The sequence below is a fragment of the Pipistrellus kuhlii genome, unplaced genomic scaffold (assembly GCF_014108245.1).
Source record: "Pipistrellus kuhlii isolate mPipKuh1 unplaced genomic scaffold, mPipKuh1.p scaffold_m20_p_5, whole genome shotgun sequence".
In the NCBI taxonomy this organism is placed as follows: Eukaryota; Metazoa; Chordata; class Mammalia; order Chiroptera; family Vespertilionidae; genus Pipistrellus; species Pipistrellus kuhlii.
The window spans coordinates 83,301,267-83,322,275 of NW_023425551.1; the positions used below are offsets into that span (position 1 = coordinate 83,301,267).

At 48.6% G+C, this 21,009-nt stretch overlaps 2 protein-coding genes across 3 annotated transcripts in view; both read right to left on the minus strand.

Moving 5' to 3' along the window:
• The window catches only part of LOC118705544 (heat shock 70 kDa protein 1), a 34,835-nt gene extending 14,128 nt beyond the window's left edge, over nt 1-20,707 (minus strand). Inside the window, 1 exon segment of the mRNA XM_036414397.2 lies at nt 20,622-20,707. The gene's annotated coding sequence lies outside the window, so the exon portion shown is untranslated.
• LOC118705413 (heat shock 70 kDa protein 1-like) lies at nt 3,863-20,646 on the minus strand. Of its 2 annotated transcripts, XM_036414181.2 has the most exons (3): nt 18,690-20,632; nt 12,407-12,415; nt 3,863-3,873 (listed from the first exon to the last, which is right to left on the minus strand). In XM_036414181.2, coding segments are annotated over exons 1-2 (1,809 nt in total). In that variant the 5' UTR covers nt 20,497-20,632; the 3' UTR covers nt 3,863-3,873; nt 12,407-12,413. The 2 variants fall into 2 exon arrangements, with proteins under 2 accessions (XP_036270074.1, XP_036270076.1); XM_036414183.2 differs by lacking the exons at nt 3,863-3,873; nt 12,407-12,415 and having other exon boundaries at nt 18,285-20,646.
• Nucleotides 20,708-21,009: the final 302 nt, after the last annotated feature.

A 21,009-nucleotide genomic window follows, 5' to 3' on the forward strand; every position in this document is an offset into this window, starting at 1 on the left:
GAATATGCCATAGCTTCCATGGTGGATATAATTGAAAGTTCTTATCTGCCTGGAATCAGTTCTGCCCAGCAAGCTGAACTCATTGCTTTGACTCAGGCTTGCCAATTGGCTAAAGGTCAGGTAGCCAATCTCTACACTGATAGTCGCTATGCATTTGGTGTAGCTCATGACTTTGGAATGTTATGGAAGCAGCAAGGCTTCTTAACTTCCTCTGGGCAGCCCATAAAAAATGGAAACCTAAAAAAAAAAAAAAAAAAAAAAAAAAAAGGAAACCTGGTTGCAGAACTTTTCTTTTATTATTATTTTTAAATATATATATTTTATTGATTTTTTACAGAGAGGAAGAGAGGATAGAGAGTTAGAAACATCGATGAGCTGCCTCTTACACACCCCCTACTGGGGATGTGCCTGCAACCAAGTTATGCCCTTGACCGGAATCAAACCTGGGACCTTTTGGTCTGCAGGCCAACGCTCTATGCACTGAGCCAAACCAGTTTCAGCAAAACTTTTAGATGCCTTACAGCAACCAAAACAATTGGCAATTACAAAAATCCCAGCACAGAGAGAATCCAAGATGGCCGCAGCCACACACAACAATTTCAATAAAATACAACTAAGCCAGAACCGGTTTGGCTCAGTGGATAGAGTGGATAGAGTGTCAGCCTGTGGACTGAAAGGTCCCAGGTTCGATTCCGGTCAAGGGCATGTACCTTGGTTGCGGGCACATCCCCAGTAGGGGGTGTGCGGGAGGCAGCTGGTCGATGATTCTCTCTCATCGATGTTTCTAACTCTCTATCCTCTCTTCCTCTCTGTAAAAAATCAATAAAATATATTTTTTAAAAATAATAATAAATAAATAAATAAATAAATAAATAAATAAAATGGACATTACCCAGAACTACAGGAAAGTTGACTGACTGGAAATTCTACAATGAGAAGCAAGGAGAAAACCAGAAGGAAGAACGGAGGAGCTGGAAAAGCCTACGGTACAGAGACACACGGTGCGCGTGGAGAGGACGGAGCTGGAGAGGAGGGGCAGCTGAGTGCCTGGCTGCCGTTCCCTAGCGGGAAGGAGATAAAACTCCGACTGTGCTGAACCCCAGACCCGACAGCACTGAACCCCAGTTCTAGGCCAGACCGTGGGGACCCAGGCTCATAGAGAGGGAGCATGGGCTGTGAGGCGGAATACCAGGGGAGCGGTGAAAGGCAGAGCCCCCGGAGCCGCTCACATTGCACGCAGAGGACGGACTGTTGACTCTGCTGCTACATTGCCCTGGCGGGAAGGAGACCAAGGCTCCGGACTGGGCTGGGCCCCAGTTCCGACTGCTCTGAACCCCAGTTCTAGGCCAGACCCCGGGGATCCAGGCTCACACAGAGGGAGCCGGGCTGTAAGGCGGAACCCCGGGGGAACAGCAAAAGGAGGTCCTGGAGGCGCGCACATTGCTCACAGAGAAAGGACAGTTGGCTGTGCCACGGGATTGCCCTGGCGGGAAGGAGACAAAAGCCCCTGTCTGCTCTCAACACCACCTCCAGCTCCACTTCCAACTGAACTGAACCCCAGTTCCGGGCTCATTGGGGGAGAGCCTAGACTGTTTGGTAGCAGGCGAAAATCGAGGGCACCTTTCTCTCAGAGGTGCTTGTAGTGAGTACTGAAGGACCCTGGGGAATACTGAGACTCAAGAGCCGCATAGGGCAGGGCTGACTGAAGCCAGGCCGTAGGCTCCACCCTGATACTCCGCCCCATCAGGGAAGCTGGGAAAATGCTGAGACAAGGAAATAGATCACAAACGAAAGAAATGGAGGACAAAAAGCGACTGGATATAGGGTTCAAATCTACGCTTAAAAGGTTTTTCAAGAATTTCCTAGAAAAGGTCGATAAGACCTATGAGGATATGAAAAGGAATCAACTAGAATTAATAAAGAATCAACAAGAAATAATAAGGGGTCAACAAGAAATAAAGAATACATTGTCTGAAATAAAAAATATTATACAGAGTCCTAAAAACAGAATGGAAGATCACAAGAATCAAGTCAAAGATTTGGAACATAAAGAGCCAGAAGACACTCCTCCGCAGAAGCAAGAAGGCAAGAGAATCCAGAAAATTGAAGATAATGTAAGAAACTTCTGGAACAACTTCAAGCAAACCAACATCAGAATTATGGGGATCCCAGAAGATGAGAGAGAGCAAGATATCGAAAACACACTGAAAGAAATAGTGACAGAAAACTTCCCCCACTTGGTGAAAGAATTAGACTTACAAGTCCAGGAAGCGCACAGAACTCCAAACAAAAGGAATCCAAAGAGGACCACACCAAGACAAATCATAATTAAAATTCCAAGAGCAAAAGACAAAGAGAGAATATTAAAAACAGCAAGAACAAAGGAGGTAGTTACCTATAAAGGAGCACCTATACGATTGTCAGCTGATTTCTCAACAGAAACCATGCAGGCCAGAAGGGAATGGCAAGAAATATTCAAGGTGATGAATAGTAAGAACCTACAGCCAAAAATAATCTACCCAGCAAAGCTATCACTCAGAATCGAAGGCCAGATAAAGAGCTTCACTAATAAAAAAAAAGCTAAAGGAGTTCATCACCGCCAAACCAGAATTATATGAATTGCTGAAGGGGGTTCTTTCAGAAGAGAAAGTAAATAAAGAGAAAAATTATGAACAACAAATACGTAACTATCAACAAGTGAATCTAAAAACCAAGGAAATTTAAAAAAAATCTGATGAACAATATTAACTGTTGAATATAATAGAATCAGAGGTATGGAAGGGGAGTGAACTGACGATTCTTGGGGAAAAGGGGAGAGGAGAATGTGGGAAGAGACTGAACATAAACTGTGCACCTATGGATGAGGACAATGGGGGGTGGGGAAAGGACAGAGGGTGAGGTGGGAACCTGGTGGAGGAGAGCAATTGGGGGGGAGAGAGGAACATTTGTAATAATATGAACAATAAAGATTTATTTAAAAACAAATAAATAAAATAAAATAAATAAAATAAAATTTAAAAATCCCAGGGCATTCTAAAGCCAGCACCATGGAAGTGAAAGGAAATCATTTTGCTGATGCTGCAGCTAAGCAGGCAGCATTGAACAGTCAAGTTATCCAGACTTGAGAATGTTCTTTACTTCCTATTAAATCAATAAAAGATTTTTATCTTTTACAGTTTCAACACACACCCATGGAAGACGAAAAGAGAATATGGCAACAAAAAGGGGAACTTTTGACCTAGACAGATATGGCTTGGACCCAATCAGAAACCTATTTTACCTGTAGGGGCCTAACTACCTGTACTTCAGCATGTACATGAGCTGACACATTGGGGTCCTGAAAAGATGATATGGGGTAAACAATATTACTGGAAACCTTCTCCTACGGTAGCTCATAAAGTGTACAGTAAATGCTCTATCTGTCCAAAATATAACCCAGGAAAACCACTCCATGGATCCCAAGGACACTTCCCACTTCCTTTGGGCCCATTTGAGATATGGCAATTGGATTTTATCCAAATGCCATCATTACAAGGTTACAAATATATATTGGTGATGATTTGTATGTTTTCTCACTGGGTTGAGGCATTCCCTTGCAGGAGAGCAACAGCCTTAACAGTTGGTAAATTGTTACTAGAAAAAATAATTCCTAATTGGGGAATTCCCTCTGAGTTGCATAGTGACCGAGGGACTCATTTCACTGGGCAAATAATAAAATCCATCTGTAATATTTGGCCTATCATCCCCAGTCTTCTGGACTGGTGGAACGTACCAATGGTATAATCAAAACTCAACTAGCCAACATTTCAGAAGCCTTTCATCTCCCCTGGACAAAAGCTCTCCCTATAGTACTCCTCAACCTGAGATCTACTCCTTTTGGTAAACATAAGCTTTCTCCTCATGAAATAGTCACTGGTCGCCCTATGCATCTGGATGAAGGAGCATATGAACCAACTTTACTAAAAGGAGACATTTTACATTATTGTCAAGGGCTTATTAACCAACTTAAAGAAATTGATAAATTGGTAACAGATTCATTTCACAGTGCACTCGCGGGAGACGAAGATTTCAAAGATCACAGGAGATTTGCTGTATTGGAAAACACATCAAATAAAAGATTCTCTCCAACCTCGTTGGAAGGGACCTTACCAGGTATTACTAACTAACCCATGTGCACCTAAACTTAAAGGAGTTAGCTCATGGATTCACATTTCTTGTTTAAAAAAGGCACCTGTTGCCAAAACCGGTTTGGCTCAGTGGTAGAGCATCAGTCTGCAGACTGAAAGGTCCCAGGTTCGATTCCGGTCAAGGGCATGTACATTGGTTGCGGGCACATCCCCGTTAGGGGGTGTGCAAGAGGCAGCTGGTCAATGTTTCTCTCTCATCGACGTTTCTAGCTCTCTATCCCTCTCTCCTCCTCTCTGTAAAAAATCAATAAAATATATTTAAAAAAAAAAAAAAAAAGTGCCGAGGCCGGTTTGGCTCAATGGATAGAGTAGGGGTGTCGAACTCAATCAGAGAAGGGGCCAAAATCTAAAATCCAGCCTAAATCGCGGGCCGAATGGTTTACTGAACAGTCATAAACTGTCACTGTGATGGAAACGCAGCGGTGTGCAGTGATGACAGCGCAGTGCGGGCCACATTGCAAGGCCTGGTGGGACGGATTTGGCCCGCGGGCCTTGTGTTTGACACATGTGGGATAGAGCGTCGGCTTGGGGACTGAAAGGTCCCGGGTTCGATTCCGGTCAAGGGCATGTATCTTGGTTGCGGGCATATCCCCAGTAGGGGGTGTGCAAGAGGCAGCTGATCGATGACTCTCTCTCCTCGATGTTTCTAACTCTCTCTCTCTCTTCCTCTCTGTAAAAATCAATAAAATATATTTAAAAAAAAAAAAAATGTACCTGTCTGTGAATGGACGTCTACTCCCATCTCTGATGCCATCTCCGTCTGCAGCAGAGATCAAGACTTTTCAAGGCTGAAACCGGTTTGGCTCAATGGATAGAGCGTCGGCTTGGGGACTGAGGGGACCCGGGTTCGATTCCGGTCAAGGGCATGTACCTTGGTTGCGGGCATATCCCCTGTGGGGGGTGTGCAAGAGGCAGCTGATCGATGACTCTCTCATCAATGTTTCTAACTCTCTATCTCTCTCCCTTCCTCTCTGTACAAAATCAATAAAATATATTAAAAAAAAAAAAAAAAGACTTTTCAAGGACAAGAAACAACTGAGAACTTTCGAGGAAGAGAAGTCGCTGACCACCAAGGCAGACAGCTATCCCAAGATGACGTCAACAAGGCCTGTATGCTCATAAACTGATACTGCTTAAACCTTGTTTTTATATCATCTGATTGTTATTGGTTGAATGTATATAAAATGATTTTCATATTATTATTATTATCCTTATGGTTCCCTAGTGGAAATAATATCTGCCTCCCCAGACCTCCTCCCTTATTAGATATGAAAATTTTAACTTGGATACCTGCTAATCTTTCCCACCTAGTACACAATGATGTTCTGATTACAGGTATGATAGTGAAATCAATGCTTTGTTAGCCACACATTGGTCTTCTCCTAGTATCAATATAAGCTTTGGTACATTTTTTTCTGGCTATATCTACTATAAAGGACCCACCTTAAGCAAATACCTCCAAGAACACCTCCCTGATAATTCCACTGGTAGAATTGTATATGGATCTAACCTGGATGAATATTGTATAGCTATAGAGATGGATGATGAAAAGCTAAGAAAAACACCTGGATATGATGGCCAAAGGCTTGCAGCAGCCTGTTCTATCTGTCATAGCATATCTTGTCCTCTGACTCACCAGCCATGCTCTTGTGGATGGATGTCTGTGAAGCAAGAAAGAAATCAGTGGGTCCCCATTTCAGAAATTAGTGGCATTACTTGGTGGGTAGAGATGTTTGTAACCACTCCCCCATCCTTGCGTCCTGGACGCTTGTGGGAAGCCCTATAGAATAGTCAAACTCTAGCTCATTTCGGGGTCACCTCCACCCATTTAACTATGGCATGGGAAACTCAACATTTTTGGGTCCACTCAGTATACCCTAACTGCTCTCAATCCATAGCTACCCAAAGGCAACAACATTGCTGGTGGATCCAACAACATTGGGCCCTAAAAGAAGCAAAACAGGAATTCTTGGAGGAGTAGGGGCTGGCCTTGGTGTCCTGGGGCAAGCTGAGCTTGCAGCTAATGAAGAACGTCATTCATTAGAAAAAGGTTTTTATCTCAAATAGGTCATACAGAGGGAATGCTGTTTCAGGAAGAAGGGAAAGGATGGGAAGCAGCATGGAAAGACAGTAAAGCCTTAGTTTCATGGATAGAACAGACTCGACAGACTATAAAAACTCATGCACAAACCCAACAATGGGAACGGGCCTGTGCCCTAACACAACAGGGCCTGTTGTCTATGCTAATGCAAATGGAATCTGAAGTGGCTGTGAAACAATGGCCAACTATAATGCCTGCAGAAGCCTAGGCCAGACACTTATGGGACTCATATGGTTACCCAGGAATTTGGAAAAATTTAAATGAAAAATGTGTTCTAGGCCCAAGCCGGTTTGGCTCAGTGGTAGAGCGTCGGTCTATGGACTGAAAGGTCCCAGGTTCGATTCAAGGGCATGTACATTGGTTGAGGGCACATCCCCGGTAGGGGTTATGCAAGAGGCAGCTGGTCGATGTTTCTCTCTCATCAACATTTCTAGCTCTCTATCTCTCTCCCTTCCTCTCTGTAAAAAATCAATAAAATATATATTTTAAAAAAAAGAAAGAAAGAAAAATGTGTTCTACAATATTGTGTTTTTAAAAGCCCAGGTGCCAGTTAGACCCTAAACTTAAAATTCCCAGTAGTTCAACTGGCTGGTGTAAGGACCATCCTCAATAATACTAGAATACTTCCAATGGGAAGTAGATGGGCCATATTTAAAAATAATAAACAATGGGAACCCATCTCACTGTCTGTGAAAATTGGAAAGGTGAATGGTTATGCCCCCAATCCATTTGGATACTGAATTCACCCAGTCCTGGCCTATTGTGTATACCCCCATGAATAACAACATATAGTATATAGGAAAGGGGTGTTTTTGCTGGGAAGGGTTAAAAGCAATTTTTACTGTAATATCACCAAGTTTACATTAAATAATACTAGAATAAGATGTAATACTGAAATTATAGGCAGAATGACATTGCCTGATGTTCATAAAATCTGTGATAATTGTGATAATAGTGATACTGAAAAACCAATGTATTGGGAAATTGAACTCCTCCCCAGGAAGCCATTTTTATGGGAACTAACCGGCCAGAAGAAAATTAGAGCTTCTAGCTAATGAAATAGTAGAGAGTCTCAATTCCTCTGGCCAAACATCATAAAGTACAAATGACAGTGGATGAAGGAGGAAAACATATAATTAGCTTAATAAAAAAATTATGATAATACATGTAAAGGGTTTCTCAGTTGGCTGGGATGCTTGTTCCCTTTAGATTTTTCCTTGTCTAGTATTAGACATCTTCTGTTCCTGATCACTGTTACTGGTTTACTATTGTTACTTTTGTCCATGATATGTAAATGTTATATCAGATGCAGAAAGGCAAAACATAAGACACATAGCAAAAAGACGTGGATCATGGTGGCTCAAAAATTAGAAATGATCCAGAATACTTTTTAATAAGGACATATAGGATCTGACTGCCTCCCATTTACCTGCCTTTTTAATTTTTTTATTTTATTGATTTTTTACAGAGAGGAAGAGAGAGGGATAGAGAATTAGAAACATCGATGAGAGAGAAACATCGATCAGCCACCTTCTACACACCCCCCATCGGGGATGTGCCTGCAACCAAGGTACCTGCCCTTGACCGGAATCGAACCCGGGACCCCTCAGTCTGCAGGCCGACGCTTTATCCACTGAGCCAAACCGGTTTCAGCTATCTGCCTTTTTAAAATATATAATTCTACCTTAAATGCCATCTAAGGTTATGGTCTTGTCCCCATCCCCAGTGGTCCACCGGTTCAGCAAGACATGCTGACACTGAGACATCCTAGGAATGAGCCTTCCTAGCGCCGTGGGACTCCGTTATCCAACCAAAAGGTTGGTCATCAGTGCATCCTTTGGATTGACTTATGACCAAAAGGGGAATGTGTGAAAGAAAAGAGCCACATGCTAACCTGACAAGCTCAGGGAAGGCCTGCGTGGCAGTCTTGCAAACTCAGAGTCCTAAGATGACCACAAAAGACGGTTTGAAAATTAAACATCCAACTACAAACAGGTTACAGTGGGTAGTCCTGTCCTAGACCCATATTTCACCTGACAAAGATCAACTTTGATCTTCTTTCCTGAGCCCATTTGCCTTCCTGCCTCTAAGATAACACATCTGTGAGATGTCTGGGTAACTTGTAACTTCCTTTTTACTCCAGACCCCTCAGGGCACAGCAAATGGCCTCGAGACATTCCCTCATTGTTATTGTTATCAAGGTAATTGTTAACTTTTAATTAGTTAGAGTAGGGGTGTCGAACTCAATCAGAGAAGGGGCCAAAATCTAAAATCCAGCCTAAATCGCGGGCCGAATGGTTTACTGAACAGTCATAAACTGTCATTGTGATGGAAACGCAGCGGAGTGCAGTGATGACAGCTCGGTGCGGGCCACATTGCAAGGCCTGGCGGGACGGATTTGGCCCGCGGGCCTTGTGTTTGACACATGTGACTGTTAAGAGTATCCTGTATCCATCTCTGTGAAAGAAGCTCATGTCCATCATTTCACCTTTTACCCTATCCCAGAGGTTTCCCCTCTTCGCTCTGTCCCACCTCCCTAATCTATCACCAATGAATTTCATGTAACTCACCTACGTCCCTTTCCTTTGATTGCAATGTATAAATATAGAAATGTAACCCGCCATTCTCCGGAGCATTATCTCAATCCGTTGAGGTTCTGCTTCCTGGCATATGTCAACAGTTTGGTTCAAATAAACTCACAAAAATTCTTTACAGGTTTCAATGTTTGTTTTTCAGTTAACAAATGTAGAAGGACAGTGGACGGAGCTTTCTTTAGGAAGCTGGAAGCTACCGGCCTGAGACAGGCCTCGCTGCTGTGAGCTGCCCAGCGAGGAATTTGTGACCAGACTTTTGGTCACTGAGCTCGTCAGCCTGCCGTGGCAGCCCCGGAGCTTGTCAGGATTATTGCATAGCCCTCTCTTCGTCCACAGGCTGTCATCAGGATTGGTGTTGGAAGGAGTAAGGCTCAGGTTCTCCACGCTGGATGGGCTGTGGGGTCCTCGTAGGGCGGGACTGGGAGGGAGTGCCAGGAAGCTGCTGCCTGCGGCAGGAAGTGTGGGGCAGGGAGACCTTCCTCTGTAGTTACAACATTTATTTTCCTCTCTTGTTCCTATAGATTCTCAAACAGCACCGTTTTTCTTCAATTTTATTTGTTTAAAAAATGGCATGATACTACTTATCCAGAAAAAAAGCAAAGAAGCCGAATCCGGTTTGGATCAGTGGATAGAGCATCGGCCTGCGGACTGAAGGGTCCCGAGTTCGATTCCTGTCAGGGGCATGTGCATTGGTTGCAGGCACATCCCATTGGGGGGCATGCAGGAGGCAGCTGATTGATGACTCTCTCTCATCAATGTTTCTAGCTCTCTATTCCTCTCCCTTCCTCTCTGTAAAAAATCAGTAAAAAATATTTTTAAAAAAAGCAAAGAAGATATTAACCCTAGAGTCAAGCATTTAAAAAATTTTTTTTTACTGATTTCAGAGAGGAAGGGAGAGGTAAAGAGAAACAGACATCAATGATGAGAGAGAATCATTGGTTGGCTGCCTTCCGCACGCCTCCCACTGGGAATCGAGCCCACAACCTAGGCATGCGCCCTTAACTGGATTCACACCCAGGACCCTCAGTCCACAGGCTGATGCTCTATCCCCTGAGCCAAACCAGCTTAGGTGAGCCAAGCATTTTTTTAAAATATATTTTTGTTGATTTCAGAGAGGAAGGGACAGGGAAACATCAATGATGAGAGAGAATCATTGACTGGCTGCCTCTGTACACCCCACACTGGGGATCAAACCCGCAGTCCAGGCATGTGCCCTGACTGGGAATTGAAGTGTGACCTCTAGGTTCATGGGTAACCACTGGGCCAGCCAGCTGGGCTGGAGTCGGACATTTTTAACCCAATAGCAAAGACTTCAGTTAACTCCAATGGCCTGGGAACCCTGTGCACTTCTGGCAGCATGAGGAGAAAGGCCTGGGATGGGGGAGACCTACGTTGTGCCTGAACACTACTTCCTTGTTGAAGTTTTTCATTTTTTAGCAAATAAATATTCAGAAGTTAACTAAATTACATATCTATATATAAAAGCCTAAGCGTCCATTATGACCGGTTGACCAGTCGCTATGATGCGCACTGACCAGCAGGGGGCAGGTGCTCAATGCAGGAGCTGCTTCCTGGTGGTCAGTGCACTACCACAGCCAACCTCCTCTGGCCAGCCAACCTCCCTCGGTCTGGTCCCTCCCCCTGACCGGCCAGCCCTGCTGGGCCCCAATCCGGGTGGGTGAGAGGGCCAGGCTGAGGGACCCTGGCCTCTAGTATCTCTATACAGTTAGCATCGGTTTCACAGGATGATAAAAATATGATTGGTAGGACTGTAAGGCCTTTAGTTTAGTGCCTGTGAGCTAGTGTTCAAAGGTTGCTGCCTTCTCCCTTGGTTGGGGTCCCCTATTCTCAGGTCTGAGGGAAGAGACCGCTCAGTCATTCTCATTGAGGCTCTCACAGGGCTGGGGACGGGCACCAGGACCACGGCATTGCTTCTGGTTTGTTGTAGGGACGGCCTTACGCTTTCCAGGCAGAGGCCATTCAGCCAAATCTTTTCCTTTCGAAGATGAGCACATAGGATGGGAGCTGGGAGGCTGGGCCTGGCCATGGAGGCAGGCAGTAGAGAACCAGTGACTGAGCCTGCTCGCCCTTACCCTCCCTATTTGAAATCCTGCCGACACTGGCCCACGGGCCCATGGCTTCCTTCTCTGGAAGCAGCCAGGAGAGAAGGGGCTGAAAGGGGAATTGTCAGAGACATGCGCATTAGGGGCTCCCTGCCGGCGCCTAGTGACCCGCAGTCTCCCCTCCTGGAAAGGTTTCACTCAGGACAATCCCCACAAGCTGCCCCCGCCCCGCCTGCCCTTCCCTGCTAACAGGATGGGGAGGCCGCTGGCTCAGGCTCACAGACTCCCCTGGAATTAATTGTGGAGCCGTGACTCAGCTCTATGTTTGAGGGCGGGCTGGGGGAGGGAGTCTTGGGTGGTGCGGTTTGTTTGCAGAGGCGTGTGCTAGGAGTCCGTGCCCGCCTGCCGGGCCAGAAAACTCCAGAAAGTTCCAGGCACAGCCCGAAAGCCCCAGGAGCTTCCGCCCCACCCCCATCCCACCCCCTCACCCCCGCTCCCCGCCTCCGCCTGGCCTCCTTCCTCCCGGCCTCCGCCCCGGCATCCCCTCCCCCCTCTGCACCCGCCGTGGGCCACAAGCTGCCTGCGCGGTCCTGTGAATGTGTGTGTGTGGTTTTGTTTTTTTAAAAACATGTTTTTATTGATTCCAGAGAGGAAGGAAGAGGGAGAGAGAGATAGAGACATCAATGGTGGGAGAGATGATTGGTCGGCTGCCTCCCATACGCCCCCCACTGGGGACCGAACCCGCAACCCGGGCATGTGCCCCTGGACCAGAATCGAACCCGGGACCCTTCAGTCCGCAGGCCGACGCCTTATCCACCGAGCCAGAGAGGCTAGGACCCGGTCTTGTGTTTTTGAGCCCCCCCCCCCCCCCCCCAAATCGTGATTGAAGAAGCCGAGAAAAGGAGACCTTTGCTTTTCGCGGTGGCCTGTGTGTCAGACAAACCACTGGGAGCGTAACGCACCCGAGCGGAGGCGCGGGGTGGCCACACGGGGATGGGAGGCGCCCGGGCCCCGGCGCGCTGCGGCCGGACTGGGCCGCCGGCTTCTCCCGCCGCCACCTCGCCCGGCTCCGGGGCCTCCCGAGGGGGGCGCCCTGGAGCGGCTCCTCTTCCGGACGCGCCTGCCCTGTGCCCGCCCCGCGCCCGCTGCGCCCTCCTCCCGCGGTGCTGGACGGGGCTGGGCAGGTGCGTTCCACTGACTGCGCGGCCCGCAGGGGAGGGCGACCGGTTAGCGGGGCGGGCGATAGTGATGGGTGCTCACTCCTTCGGGAAGGCTCGCCCCTCAGAAAGCGCCAGCAGCGCCCTAACCGGTTTGCTCAGTGGATAGAGCGTCGGCCTGAGGACTGAAAGGTCCCAGCTTTGATTCCTGTCAAGGGCATGTACCATGGTTGCGGGCACATCCCCAGTAGGAGGTGTGCAGGAGGCAGCTGGTTGATGTTCCTCTCCCATGGATTTGTCTAACTCTATCCCTCTCCCTTCCTCTCTGTAAAAAAAAAGAAGAAAGAAAACCGCCAGCAGTGCTCTTCACCTGAAATAGCCCAGTTTCCTCTCTTACCCAAAGCCCACTTCCTTCACATTTATAAAGTAATTTTGTTTGGGTATATTTTATGCATTTAAAAAATGTATTTTGGTTGCTTATAGAGAAGAAGGGAGAGGGAGAGATAGAAACATCAATAGTGAGGGGGGTGGGAACATATGTGGGGAGGGGTTTGGGATGGGAATGGGGGGATGAGGACAATTATGTGATACCATAATCAATAAAGAAATTTTAAAAAATAAAAAAAAGAAACATCAATGATGAGAGAGAATCATTGATTGGCTGCCTCCTGCACTCCCCACACTGGGGACCCAGCCCACACTCCCCACATGTGCCCTGACCAGAGTCACAGAGTGACCTCCTGGTTCATATAGGACCTTCAGGCGTCCTCAAACTTTTTAAAGTGGGGGCCAGATCACGGTCCCTCAGAGAACTGGAGGGCCGGACTATATGAACTACTAATTCCTACTGCAACACCTCGGCTGCGCTCACTGCCCAAAAAACCTGGCGGGCCGGATCAGACTCCTCTGCGGCCGCATGTGGCCTGCGGGCCGTAGTTTGAAGACCCCTGAATAGGTTGACACTCAACCACTGAGCCAGCCAGCAGGGCCTGGTTATTTTCTGCATTTTTTATTACGGAAGCCTGTTAAATATCAGGACTAACAGTAAGTTACTATTATAAATTACTAATTAAGCAATATCTTAGTTCAAAGGCATATGAAATCAGCCACATTAAAAAAAAAAAATCAGCCGGGACCGGTTTGGCTCAATGGATAGAGCGTCGGCTTGGGGACTGAGGGGCCCCAGGTTCGATTCTGGTGAAGGGCATGTACCTTGGGTTGCGGGCACATCCCCAGTAGGGGGTGTGCAAGAGGCAGCTGATTGATGACTCTCTCTCATCGGTGTTTCTAACTCTCTCTCTCCCTTCCTCTCTGTACAAAATCAATAAAATAGATTTAAAAAAAAAAAGAATCAGGGAAGGTATTCCATTTTAAAATTGTCTCATCACCTACAATAACTTCTTTCTCGAGGCACAGCTCCTCCCACAATTCTTTTGCTACCCAAAACATCACCTCCTTCCGGATGGCACGCAGAACCTCCTGCGAATGCTACAATTTCCTCAGCCTCCTTGAGCTTACAAAGTGATTTTTTTTTAAAGTGGTAGTATTTTTCACAAAGGTATTGATGAAAGAAAATCATTGATTGGTTGCTCCTTGCACGCCCCCTACTGGGGGGATCGAGCCCACAACCGCAGCATGTACCCTTGGCCTGGATGGATCTGCAGGCCAACACTCTATCCACTGAGCCAAACCAGCTAGGGCTCACAGTGATTTGTGTGTGTGTGTGTTTGTTAAAAACTGGAGGGCCTGGTGCACAAAGTTCGTATATGGGAAGGGTCCCTAGCCCTGGACAGCAATCAGGGCTGATTTGTGGGATGACCAGCTGGGCAATTGGGGTGGGGAGGGGCCTGTGGGCACCCATCTTGACTGGCCTGGGGCCTGTGGGTTGGGGACAGCTCCTGCATGCCTTAGCGACTGATCATTTTGCCCTTTGGTTGATTTGCATATTAGGCTTTTATTACAAAGGATTTTTAAAATATATATATTTTATTTATTTTTAAAATATATATTTTATTGATTTTTTACAGAGAGGAAGAGAGAGGGATAGAGTTAGAAACATCGATGAAAGCAAAACATTGACCAGCTGCCTCCTGCACACCCCCTCCTGGGGATGTGCCCGCAATCAAGGTACATGCCCTTGACCGAAATCGAACCTGGGACCCTTCAGTCCACAGGCCGAGGCTCTATCCACTGAGCCAAACTAGTTTCAGCTATTTTATTGATTTTTTTATAGAGAGGAGGAGAGTGGGATAGAGAGTTAGACACATTGATCAGCTGCTTCCTGCACACCCCCCAATGGGGATGTGCCCACAACCAAGGGATACAGGCCAACGCTCCATCTACTGAGCCAAACTGGTTTCGGCTACATAGGATTTTTTAAGACAGAGAAACATCAATGTGGGAGGGAAACATTGATGGGTTGCCTCCTGCGTGCCCCTGACAAGGACTGAACCTGCATCTAAGGTATGTGCCCGACTGGGAACCAAAACCTCAGCTACCCAGTGCACCAGATGCTCCAGCCAGCTGAGCCACACTAGCCAGAGCCAACGTGATTATTTGCAAAGTACTCAGTGCAAGGAAATGCAGCCAATAACATTTTATATTTATTTTTCATATTTATTTATTGATTTCAGAGAGGAAGGGAGGGGGGAGATAGAAACATCAATGATAAGAATCATTGATTGGCTGTGTCCTGCATGGCCCCTGCTGGGGATGGAGCCTGCAACCCGGGCATGTGCCCCGACTGGGAATCAAACCGTGACCTCCTGGTTCATAGCTTGATGCTCAAACACTGAGCTACACCAGCTGGGCTATATTTATTTCTTAATAAAACACCTACTCAATAACCTTGACTGATCTAGCCCTAGGAACTGTATTTTTCTCCAAGGTTATTTCAGATTTCCCAAGCTCTATTTCTTTTTATTTTTTATATATTTTTATTGATTTCAGAGAGGAAAGGAAAGGGAGAGAGAGATAGAAACATCAATGAGAATCACTGATCGGGTGCTTCCTGCATGGCCCCTGCTGGGGATGGAGCCTGCAACCCGGGCATGTGCCCTTGACAGGAACCAAACCTGGGACCCTTCACTCTGCAGGCCTATGTTCTATCCACTGGCCAAACTGGCTAGGCCAAGCTCGATTTCTCTCTCTCTTCTTTTAAAAATTTATTTTTATTGATTCCAGAGAGGAAGGGAGAGAGAGAGAAACATCAATGACGAGAATGAATTATTGATTGGCTGCCTCCTGAACCCCCCATGAGGGATCATGCCCACAACCCGGGCATATGCCCTTGGCTGAACTGGAATCCAGGTCCCTTCACTCTGCAAGCCAATCCAGCTGGGGCCCAAGCTCTGTTTTTTTAACAAAGGTGTTTGGTGGGTCCTTGGCCTTCTCTATCATGTTCCAGGCCCCTCCCTCCCTCCACCCCAAGCTGGCTTGAAAAGTCACTGTTGCCTGCAGTGACAGTCACAGAGGCCCCTGCAGTTCTGAGGGTCCTGTCGCAAATGCACATCCCCAGGAAGACTGATTTATGAGTGGCTAAGTGTCCACAGTGCTGGGTTCAACTACTCTCACTGTTAACTGTGCCTTTTTATAAGCTAGCCTGGAAGCCTAAGCACCTCTTAGATTTCCAGTCACAAACTTACAAAGCAAAGTCTGCCTGTAGGGCCATTCCCTGACACTGGATTTCCCTCAAAGGCAAGTATCTAGTGAAAGGCTTGTTAGCTTTGAGATACACATAAGCTCACAAAGTGCTCTTATGGAATGTTGATACAATTTTTTTGTACTGTATTTATTGTTAAAGTGAAATGCACATGACACAAAATAACTATTTTCACCCTAGCCGGTTTGGCTAAGTGGATAGAGTCTTGGCCTGTGGACCGAAGGGTCCCAGGTTGGATCTGGTCAAGAGCACATGCCCGACTTTCATTTCGGGCTCAATTCCCAGTAAGGGGCGTGCAGAAGGCAGCCGATCAATGATTCTCTCATCTTTGATGTTTCCATTTCTCCCTCTTCCTTCCTCTCTGAAATCAATTTAAAATATTTAAAAAAACACACACACACATTTTCAAGTGTATAATTCAGTGGTATTCAGTACATCTTACAATGTCGTGCAACTATCACCTCAATCTAGTTCTAAAAGATCTTTGTAATCCCCAAATGCAAATGATTTTTAAATCCCCAAATGCAGCCCTGGCCGGTTTGGCTCAGTGGATAGAGCGTAGGCCTGCGAACTGAAAGGTCCCAGGTTCGATTCCAGTCAAGGGCACATGCCCGGGTTGTGGGCTTGATCCCCAGTAGGGGACTTGCAGGAGGCAGCAGATCAATGATTCTCTCTCATCACGGATGTTTCTATCTCTCTCCCTCTTCCTTCTCTCTAAAATCAATAAAAATATATTTAAAAAAAATAAAAATAAAAATAAATCCCCAAATGCAAATGCCAGGCCTTTTCCACAAGAAGGCTGTGAGGACTACTTCTAGGGTGCAAGCAGCTGGGACTGAAGCATCTTCAGGGGAAGGGAGCCGCTGAAGGACTCCCGGTGTGGGACTGCAAGTTCCTCCCTCTTCCAAATGACCGAATTCCAAACCGCGGTCGTCAATTTACCGCTTACCTGGCACACTGGTTTAGGACGGGAGAGAGAAGGTAGAGGGGGCTGGTTGTGAAACCGAGGCGTAACCCAGAGCCAGGCATGCACAAACAAGCCCCGTGGCCAAAGCCTGCAAAACCTGATTAGGAGTCCAGGTTCAACATCTTTGCTGAACTGGTGCTTATTTTTAACCTTTAAATAATTTTAGGTAAGCGAGTACTTTTAAGTTCCCCCATGTGCTCACCCGTGAAAGTCAAATACCACGTAAACTTAGTGTGGTGGAACGAGGGTTAGTAAACATACAAGGCCCCAGTACCTGGCACATAAAAGCACTCAGACATTGGAGTCCTTCTCAGGCACCCAGTTCTCAATGAGGCCTCTCTAAGGTACTCAGCGGTACACTCAGAATGTGGTTAACTACTGCTAGAAATGTGGCATTTCTCTCTCAGCATCCTTTCATAAATAACTATAAGCTGAGGCATCAGCCAAACCCTTTCATTTTAAAAATACAAGATGTAGCTCTGGCTTGCGTGCCTCAATGGTTAGGGCGTGGGCCAGCACACTGGAGGGTCTCGGGATTGATTCCTGGTCAAGGCAAGAACCTGGGTTGCAGATTCAATCCCAGCCCTGGTTGGGGTATGTGTAGGAGGGAGCTGATTGATGTGTCTCTCTCAAATCATGTTTCTCCCTGCCCCCAACTCTGTAAAAATCAATGAGAAAATTTCCTCAGGTGAGAATGAACAATATAATAGGGATCAGAGTGGCTAATGCCCTTGTGCATGACTGAGCAATCCGGCGTTTGAACTCACACCTCCTGACTGCTAGTTTAAGCCTCCAGTCCTCTTTGATGTTGAATCCAGATTAAATACCAGGGCTTCCATATATCAAATGTACTTATAGAGATTACTATCCATGACCTTCCCATCTAATTGCCTCTCCTCTGCCTGTTCAGGAATAGCCCCAAGTCGCTTTTGAGGCCACCTTTCCATGGGGTCAAACCTCTCCACCCATCTTGAGGTACCCATGCCAGTAGCCCTTATTTTTTGTGCACCCATAAACCCAACCCACCGTAAATGAGCAGGTTTAATTTATTATTTTTGTTTAAAAATTTTTTTATTGCCGAAATCGGTTTGGCTCAGTGGTAGAGTCTGTGGACTGAAAAGTCCCGTGTTCGATTCCGGTCAAGGGCATGTACCTTGGTTGCGGGCACATCCCCGGTAGGGGGTGTGCAAGAGGCAGCTGGTTCATGTTACTCTCTCATTGACGTTCCTAGTTCTCTATCTCCCTTCCTCTCTGTAAAAAATCAATAAAATATATTTAAATTTTTTTTTTTTATTGATTTCGAGAAGGGAGAGGGATAGAAACATCAACGATGAGAGAATCATTGGTTGGCTGCCTCCAAGCAGGTTTTATTTTTGATCTCCTAAGAAAACCATTTGTCTAAAAGAAAGAGATCACAATGCAATTAATACTCTTATTTGTTAGATTCCTAACCTTTTCTAAGAGGAAAATTACCATTGATTTTAGATTTTATAAAAAACACAAACACTGAAGACCCTTCTGACCTCAAAATAAAACAGAGACAGACAAGAAATCGCTAAACTTATTTCGAGTTTATTTACTTTGAAGTAAACAGTTGGGGGGGGAAAAACGAGTTTGTTATGAGTATTACAAAAAAGGACAAAAGGTGGCAGTATAAGCGCATCTCTACATTTCACCAAGGGGGAAAAAGCAAGTTCATAACTTCACAAAAACACACAATTCAACTTTGCAAACAATCCCCAAAGTTCAGAGTTGCTGAAAGGCAAACACTTAAGGCAATGCAAACCCTTGCATCCCATCCCTCTCCTAGCAAACTTGTGAGCAGTCTGCGAAAGACTTCCTAATCCACCTCCTCAATGGTGGGGCCAGAGCCGGAAGCCCCTTTGGGGGCCTGAGCCCCAAAGCCAGCAGCCCCGGGGGCCCCCGCGCCCTGGTACAGTCCGCTGATGATGGGGTTACACACCTGCTCCAGCTCCTTCCTCTTGTGCTCGAACTCCTCCTTCTCCGCCAGGGTGTTGGCGTCCAGCCAGGAGATGACCTCCTGGCACTTGTCCAGCACCTTCTTCTTGTCCGCCTCGCTGATCTTGCCCTTGAGGCCCTCGTCCTCCACGGCGCTCTTCATGTTGAAGGCGTAGGACTCCAGGGCGTTCTTGGCGGCCACCCTCTCGCACTGCACCTCGTCCTCGGCCTTGTACCTCTCGGCCTCCTGCACCATGCGCTCGATGTCCTCCTTGCTCAGGCGGCCCTTGTCATTGGTGATGGTGATCTTGTTGGCCTTGCCGGTGCTCTTGTCCATGGCCGTGACGTTCAGGATGCCATTGGCGTCGATGTCAAAGGTCACCTCGATCTGGGGCACGCCCCTGGGGGCCGGTGGGATGCCGCTGAGCTCGAAGCGCCCCAGCAGGTTGTTGTCCCTCGTCATGGCCCTCTCGCCCTCGAACACCTGGATCAGCACGCCCGGCTGGTTGTCCGAGTAGGTGGTGAAGATCTGCGTCTGCTTGGTGGGGATGGTGGAGTTGCGCTTGATGAGGGCAGTCATCACGCCCCCGGCCGTCTCCAGCCCCAGCGACAGGGGCGCCACGTCCAGCAGCAGCAGGTCCTGCACGTTCTCGGACTTGTCCCCCATCAGGATGGCCGCCTGCACGGCCGCCCCGTAGGCCACCGCCTCGTCGGGGTTGATGCTCTTGTTGAGGTCGCGCCCGTTGAAGAAGTCCTGCAGCAGCTTCTGCACCTTGGGGATGCGGGTGGAGCCCCCCACCAGCACCAGGTCGTGGATCTGGGCCTTGTCCAGCTTGGCGTCGCGCAGCGCCTTCTCCACGGGCTCCAGCGTGCCCCGGAACAGGTCCGAGCACAGCTCCTCGAACCGCGCCCTGGTGATGGACGTGTAGAAGTCGATGCCCTCGAACAGCGAGTCGATCTCCAGGCTGGCCTGCGTGCTGGACGACAGGGTCCTCTTGGCCCGCTCGCAGGCGGTGCGCAGCCGCCGCACGGCCCGCTTGTTCTGGCTGATGTCCTTCTTGTGCTTCCGCTTGAACTCCTCCACGAAGTGGTTCACCAGCCTGTTGTCAAAGTCCTCGCCGCCCAGGTGGGTGTCGCCGGCAGTGGCCTTCACCTCGAAGATGCCGTCGTCGATCGTCAGGATGGACACGTCGAACGTGCCCCCGCCCAGGTCGAAGATGAGCACGTTGCGCTCCCCCTTGCCCGTGCGGTCCAGGCCGTAGGCGATGGCGGCCGCCGTGGGCTCGTTGATGATCCGCAGCACGTTCAGCCCCGCGATCACCCCCGCGTCCTTGGTGGCCTGGCGCTGCGAGTCGTTGAAGTAGGCCGGCACGGTGATCACCGCGTTGGTCACCGCGTAGCCCAGGTACGCCTCGGCGATCTCCTTCATCTTGGTCAGCACCATGGACGAGATCTCCTCGGGGAAGAAGGCCTTGGTCTCCCCCTTGTAGCTCACCTGCACCTTGGGCTTGTCGCCGTCGCTGATCACCTGGAACGGCCAGTGCTTCATGTCCGACTGCACCACCGCGTCGCCGAACTTGCGGCCGATCAGCCGCTTGGCGTCGAACACCGTGTTCTGCGGGTTCAGCGCCACCTGGTTCTTGGCCGCATCCCCGATGAGGCGCTCGGTGTCGGTGAAGGCCACGTAGCTGGGCGTGGTGCGGTTGCCCTGGTCGTTGGCGATGATCTCCACCTTGCCGTGCTGGAACACCCCCACGCACGAGTACGTGGTGCCCAGGTCGATGCCGATGGCCGTGGTTTTAGCCATGCCGGCGCCCTGCTCTCTCGCCGCGCTGGGGCTCGGCCTTTCCTGGAAGCGGCGGTCCCGGCCGGGAACGGGAACGGGAACGGGAACGGGAAGCGCGGTCTCTTCCGAAGCGGGAGGCTGCCGCGGGCTGCGGAGGCCGGTCCTCGGAGCTGCGGGGCTGCGGAAGGCGGGCGGCGACCACCGGCGGGAAGAGCGCGGGGCGGGCAGGTCGTGGCAGACTCGCTGCTCCCTGGGGCGGGCTCTGCCCTTATAACCCCCATCGAGCCCCGCCCCCCGCCCGCGCTCGCCCAATCCGGGGCTCGGCGGGGCGGCGGGTCGGGAAGGTTCCAGGGGCTTCCCGGCGCGCCCGGCCCCCAGGCTCCCTCTGGCCAATCAGCGCCCTGGGCGCCGCCCTCCCAGAACTCTCCAGACGCTTCTGGGGCTTGCTGGGCGGGCGCAGTTCTGGTGGGGGAGGAGGGGCGGGCAGGGTGCGGGGGCGGAGGGCGGACTGGAGGGGCGGGGAGGGGGTCAGGT

Bases quoted from the DNA above. Each gene is read 5' to 3' on its own strand.
- LOC118705413 (XM_036414183.2), bottom strand. From the start codon at position 20,496: ATGGCTAAAACCACGGCCATCGGCATCGACCTGGGCACCACGTACTCG.